We start from the raw sequence: 6484 nt of genomic DNA, 5'->3' as shown, positions 1-6484 counted from the left end.
GACTTGTGAGGCTTAATGACCAATATCAAATGTAAAAGAGTTAGTTTTTCGACGTGATTTACATATAAAAAAGAAATGGTAACTGATAATTTTTTTTAATATTTTAATTCAATAACTATAATGGAAATGAAAATTTAAGCTTTGAATATTTTTGTTGGAAACATCAAACCATGACAGCGAGACTATAAGGCTCTTAGTGTAACTGATAAAAGATCAAATATGTGCAATAATAAAATATGGGTCTAGTTAACTAGTACCCTTAGAGCCCTTATTAATGGACCATTTTATGAAATTTTTACTACCATTTTCTTTTTTCTTTTTTTTTTTTTGAGATATAAATCTTACTCTAACTTAACTTAAACGTATATATGTATAAAGTTTCCTACTAGAAATGAATACTTGAACTTCAACCTTTGCTCTTTACCCCTATAAGAATTTGTTTATATAGAGTAACCATTACGCCAATGGTGCACAATAATAATATCACTTTTATAAGAAAATATAAAAAATTGTAAAAAATATTCTTCTAATAAAAAATTTCTAAACATAATTGTTAAACCAATGAACTTTTCCTATAAAGATAAGGATTAATAACAATTAATACTCAATAGTTACTTATCTCAATGTGAACACAACTCACAGAGCAGAATCATTCCAAATGAAGTGGTAAAAGAAGTTCGCCCCCAGTTCTTTACTATGAATATTAATTCTTTACTAAACATTTTTATTTATTATTATTATATGCTGAAATAAACAATAAGATAATACTGGTACCAGACATAAGTGAGGGTTACCTTATTAGGTTGCCTTACCCAATCGATCAAGATAACAATAATTTATAAATCATTTAAATAACTAAAGGACCCAAGGTCTAGAAATATTCAAATTATTTTAATTTTATGTTAACATAGGCCATTAATTATTTTTAAAATTATCATATAATTAAATAGAAATAGAAGCAGGGGACATTGAGGGGACATGAAAAAGGCAGGAGACTTGAATTTTCAAAGCAAACATGGCCCACACAAACAGACCAATCTCTCATTTCATACTATTTTTTGCGACCACCAATGTTTTTTTTTTTTTTTTAGGAATTATTTGAATTAGTCTTTATTAGACCAATCGAAATTTCAATTTTCTTGCCCGAACAAGAAAAATGTGATTAATAATTAATTGGACTTTCAAATTTAGAAAGAATTTGGTTGGCAGATATAGATAGTAACAGATCCAGCAGAGAGATATTCAGCAAAAAAAAAAAGATCAAGCAGAGAGATGACGTCTGTGTGGTGACGTGTGGTTCAAATCCACCGTATACTATTCTCCAATCCTCTACAAACACCCTCTTTTATTTACACTACTATCACCAATAGAGTCCACATTTCGTGATAGGAAAATACGAAATAACCCCTTAGTGACTCCATAGCATGTCATATCCCAAATTGTACAATAGCAATACAGATGGCAATATCCATGAAATTTTCAGATATGTGAGATGCAAAAATAGAAAAAAATATATATATATACGTTAAAGAAAAATAATCACACACAAGACAGAATTTACGTGATTCAGTAATTTGCCTATGTCTATAGAATTGCAGGAATTTCAATATTCTAAGAGAAAAATACAGAGTACGGCAATATAGTTTTCTCTCTCAAAACAATATAAAACCCTCCACTTCATGGACTAAGCCTAAAAAAATCTCCCATTAAAAACCGTAACAATATTATTTCGGATCGGGTCATAATCTGGATCAAATACAACTAGGCTCCACAAAACCCAACATCTACTGACACAATTATTGAGTTGTTCGATTATGAGTGTCAGCGAAAAACCAATGGATTCAAGAACATTAGTTATGTTTGTCAGTAATTGAAGACCAACTCAACAATTTTGTAGTAATGTTACCATTGTTATAAAATTGTATGGAATTAATTAGATTAAATTTTTTGAGCATATGTTTTGATGATATACGGGTGTATGTCAATGTTTGATACTACTCAAGAATATGACATAGGTTTTTTCGGATTTGGGTTGGGCCTTAGCAAGTTCGAGTCATAAACAGGTCGACCTAAAAGTGACACATTAAGAAAAGTGTCATAAACAGGTTAACCCACATGACCTATAATTGACACGTTTGACACGTCAATTTATTCGTGTTAATTTGAAATGATTCTTTTAACACAACCCGTTTAACTTGTATAACAAATAAATATTTAATTTATTTTAGATTTGTCAAATATCTTTTATATCTAACCTATATTTTAAATTTAAAAAGAAAAGTAAATAATTACAAAAACTTATAAGTGATATAATTGTTAGTTGAAACTTTACAAATCCTAAATCTCAAAACTTCATATAAATACTTTAAAAAGATGTTATATATATTTTTTAACTATGCTATTTTGATTTTGGGTTGAAGTATATGCACTTCTTTTGGAATGTAAAGAACTTATTTCTCAATGGATGGTACTACATTATGGACTTAATATTTATTAAGTACTTTTATTTTATTGTGAACTTTTGGACAATATGTTTTAAGTATTTGATGTTATGAGTTTGTATTAAATTTATAACAATATTAATCGATCTGTTGCTTTTTTTAAGCGAGTTAAATGGTTTGAATTTGTGTCAATCCAACTTGCTTAATATTAAGTAGGTTGAAATAAGTCATGTCACATTCGTGTCAACCCGCTTCATTAATAGGTCAAGTTAAGGTTGAAGGGTCATTACACGATTATTAAATAGGTTAGGTTTGAGTTGAATATCTCTAACTTGACGTGACACGCTAACCCTAAGTGACACCCCTAATATATATTTAGTAGATAAATTTTGAGCTTATAAGATTACAAATAACCCCAATTGCAATTTAATTGTGTGATAATAAAAAGTGAATTTGATTGGATTGCCATAAATGCATTAATTATAATGTTGTGCATATAACATTACTACAAATTGCAAGGATTTGATTTGATTAGATTGTTTTTGAGTGTATGTCTACTAGGTAAATCTTGATTTATAAGTGATTATGAAAAATCTCGATTGCAACTAAATCTTAAGTTTATAAGATTACAAATAACCTCAATTGTAATTTAATTAGTCATTTTGCATGTAAGCAGCAACGCCATAGACACAATCTTTTTTATAACAAATTTCACACGTTACTAAGTTGATTGATTGTTAATGATAATGAAAAGTGAATTTGATTGGATTACTATCAATATAATTATATTGTTAGGTATGTAACATTACTACAAAATAATTGTATGGGTTTAATTTGATTGAATTGTTTGAGTGTATATCTGCATTAAATGTTTATTAGATAAATCTTGATTTATAAGTGATTATGAGTAGTCTCAATTGCAACTTAACTACCCCTTAATTAGTCTCCTTTCGTGTTAAGCACAGAGTGATTAGTGTGAACTTCTGGAGCCATCATTAGATTTACATGGGATCACAAACTATTGGTACCTTGGAGGGCAAGAGTCCAGTGCTGACCCGACCGTCAACGATCTCCAAAGGCCATTGAGCTGAGCCGCCGACTTTAACTATAACAAAAGTACAAAATAGGTGACGGAAGCAGTGACAGAAGTTTAAAAGACAAAGCAGGTACATGCACACGTGTCGAGAACCCATTAGACCGTCGACGCGTGTAGTTGTAATTACTAATTACTCCCTCTCTCCCTGGCTGCGGTCAGCACGTTTTTCAGTTCTAGATACGACCTTGCAACACACCCCCACGTGCTTATTCCTCTTGGCGTCCCTTTTTTTTTTTGTGCTCTTCTATATATAAGTCATTGTGTACCTTGTGTATGCTTCGTGTTTCATTCAAGCAGTGTCTGTTTTCAACCAAGAAGAACAAGAAGAAGAACAAGAACAGAGAGAGAGAGAGAGAGAGAGAGAGAGAGGCCTAGTTTGATTCAAGCTTGAAGAGAAGAGAAAAAAAAAAGTTAAGTGGATATGTCGAGTGAGTTAGAGTTACCACCTGGGTTCAGATTTCACCCAACAGATGAGGAGTTGGTGAATCATTATTTGTGTAGGAAATGTGCTTCTCTGCCTTCTGTTCCTATTATTAGGGAGATTGATCTTTACAAGTATGATCCATGGCAGCTTCCAGGTAACCTTAATTTCCAGATTCTTCTTTCTTTTACCAATCAAATATTAGATTTTGAGTTTTTTTTTTTTTTTTTTTTTGGTCAAGTTTTGGGACATAGGTCTGCTTAATCTCACTTCAATTTTCTTAAAATTGTTAACTTCTGAAATTGGAAAACAGATCAACTTTTTTTTATGGATGGGGGGTGGGTGTTGAATTTTCTAACCAATAACTAAAATTTTTGGATTTTATTTTCAGTTTTGGGAAATGGGTTTGCTGAATTTGGAAAAAATTTACTTGAATTTCTTCATTTTCTTCTTAATTTTCCCACTTGATATATTGTTAGAAATCAGAAAAAAGCTGCAAAATTTTCACTTTTTAATTCGTTTTTGTTGTGGATATTATACTTTATTTTTAAAAAATCTACATCTGGGCCTAGAATCTAGATAGAACTTCTTGAAATATAATTTGGGTGGTTCTGATTTTTTTTGGTTCTTGTTGATCTTTTGCAGAAATGGCTCTTTATGGAGAAAAGGAGTGGTACTTCTTTTCCCCAAGGGATAGAAAATATCCAAACGGTTCAAGGCCAAACCGGGCGGCAGGAGCCGGATATTGGAAGGCAACCGGAGCTGACAAGCCCATTGGAAAGCCCAAACCGTTGGGTATTAAGAAAGCACTTGTTTTCTATGCTGGCAAAGCCCCTAGAGGAATCAAAACCAACTGGATCATGCATGAATATCGTCTTGCAAATGTGGATCGATCTGCTGGCAAAAAGAATAACTTGAGGGTATGTTCTTTTTCCTTCCCTTTAATTAATCTGCAATTTTTGAAAATTTTACTGGTTTTTGATACTAGTCAAATTTGTTCATATAATAAACGTTTTTTCATGTTGTACTCAAATCTATTTTCATCATCCATGACATATGCTTTTATCAAAGAAAATGATTTTTTATTCGTTTTACAAAATTATTAGCCTAAATGGGATGGTATGTGCACATTATGGACCACAGAATGAGCCTGACTAAACTTTTATTTTATCTGATATTCAATATGGTTGGACTATTTTATTGGGTTAGGTACAATAACGATATTTTTAGGTTGCCTTACACCTAACCGTATCAATTCAAATGAGATTAATCTTTATATAATGTTCAATAAAATTGAGATCTTAATGGCTAAGTTTGACAAAATTTATTTTGTATTGCAGCTTGATGATTGGGTCTTATGTCGAATCTACAACAAGAAAGGCACACTAGAGAAATATCAACCATTGGACCAAAAAATGGAAAAGTTCGCAGAAATGGAGGAGGAGGAGCAAAAACCAAAAATCATGGTGTCTAGGCAGAACACAACAGTGACACAACCAATGATCAACAATGACCAATTACACATGGACATGTCGGATTCGGTGCCGGTGTTGCACACGGACACGAGTTGCTCGGAGCAAGTGGTGTCCTCGGAAGTTGCATGGGAGAAGGAGGTCCAAAGTGAGCCAAAATGGAATGACAATGACATAGACAATGCGTTTGATTATTTTCAGTACAATTACATGGATAGCTTCGCTGAGGACCCTTTTGCCCCACAAGTTCAGTACCAAATGGACCAGCTCTCACCTTTGCAGGACATGTTCATGTATCTACAAAAGCCACTTTAATCGATTGGTCAAAAAACAAGAAAAAAGAGACACTTCAAATGGGAACACCTTTGTGGTCCCAAACAATATTTTAATTCATTGTAGGTCTATTATATAGACCAAAATATTACCAAATACTTCAGCATGTGTGGGCTCAGGCAATCTTTGTCTGTGTTTGTGCACATGTGGGAGACAATTCTTTTTGGGTTCTTATGAGGATTATAATTAGTCCTAGAATTTAGCAAGCAATTCATCAAAGTGGAGCTTTGGATCAAAGTGAAACAGAGAAAAGAAGGCATGCTATATACTGGTGGTGATAATTGGCATCTCAATTATTTGATCTTCTGGTGGACAATCTGAAGTGTTATTATTAGGAAGGTGTAGGTAATCCAACAACGTCTGGTGTTAGATTTTCCTTGTGTTAATATGTTACCCGCGTAGGAAATTCTTGCATTTTTCTTATTGTAGCTGAATTTTTCCATAATCCATATGTAAAATATATTACAATTTATGAAAAAATGTCAAAGTATTTTTCATTTGGTGGTTGGAATTTTGGGGCTTAAGGTGGCTGAACATGGCGAACAATCCTCTATAATCAAGCATTCCAGCGTTGACAATTTGTTTATAATTTTCAAATTTGGAGAAAATGCCTTGTAGAATGTTGACGTAAGTCTTAAGTTTAATCTTTCGGCCAAGTTTAATTTCCATATCTTTATTGGATATTGTTGGGTTGTTGTAGCAATTATGGCGTAGAACGTCA

At 32.3% G+C, this 6484-nt stretch overlaps 1 protein-coding gene across 1 annotated transcript; it reads left to right on the top strand.

Moving 5' to 3' along the window:
* Positions 1–3804: 3804 nt before the first annotated feature.
* Positions 3805–6263, top strand: LOC115965911 (NAC domain-containing protein 2-like). The gene is made up of 3 exons (XM_031085220.1): positions 3805–4115; positions 4604–4878; positions 5299–6263. Exons 1-3 carry the CDS (start codon positions 3959–3961, stop codon positions 5743–5745), a joined length of 879 nt encoding a protein of 292 aa, XP_030941080.1. The 5' UTR covers positions 3805–3958; the 3' UTR covers positions 5746–6263.
* Positions 6264–6484: the final 221 nt, after the last annotated feature.

This window comes from Quercus lobata, chromosome 10, assembly GCF_001633185.2.
Source record: "Quercus lobata isolate SW786 chromosome 10, ValleyOak3.0 Primary Assembly, whole genome shotgun sequence".
Classification (NCBI taxonomy): domain Eukaryota; kingdom Viridiplantae; phylum Streptophyta; class Magnoliopsida; order Fagales; family Fagaceae; genus Quercus; species Quercus lobata.
Note: the sequence above shows the minus strand (reverse complement) of the source record. Positions and strands in the feature narration are given on the sequence as shown.

Bases quoted from the DNA above. Each gene is read 5' to 3' on its own strand.
- LOC115965911 (XM_031085220.1), top strand. From the start codon at position 3,959: ATGTCGAGTGAGTTAGAGTTACCACCTGGGTTCAGATTTCACCCAACA. The intron at 4,116-4,603 runs GTAACCTTAATT...GATCTTTTGCAG, and splicing joins TGATCCATGGCAGCTTCCAG to AAATGGCTCTTTATGGAGAA. The intron at 4,879-5,298 runs GTATGTTCTTTT...TTTGTATTGCAG, and splicing joins GCAAAAAGAATAACTTGAGG to CTTGATGATTGGGTCTTATG.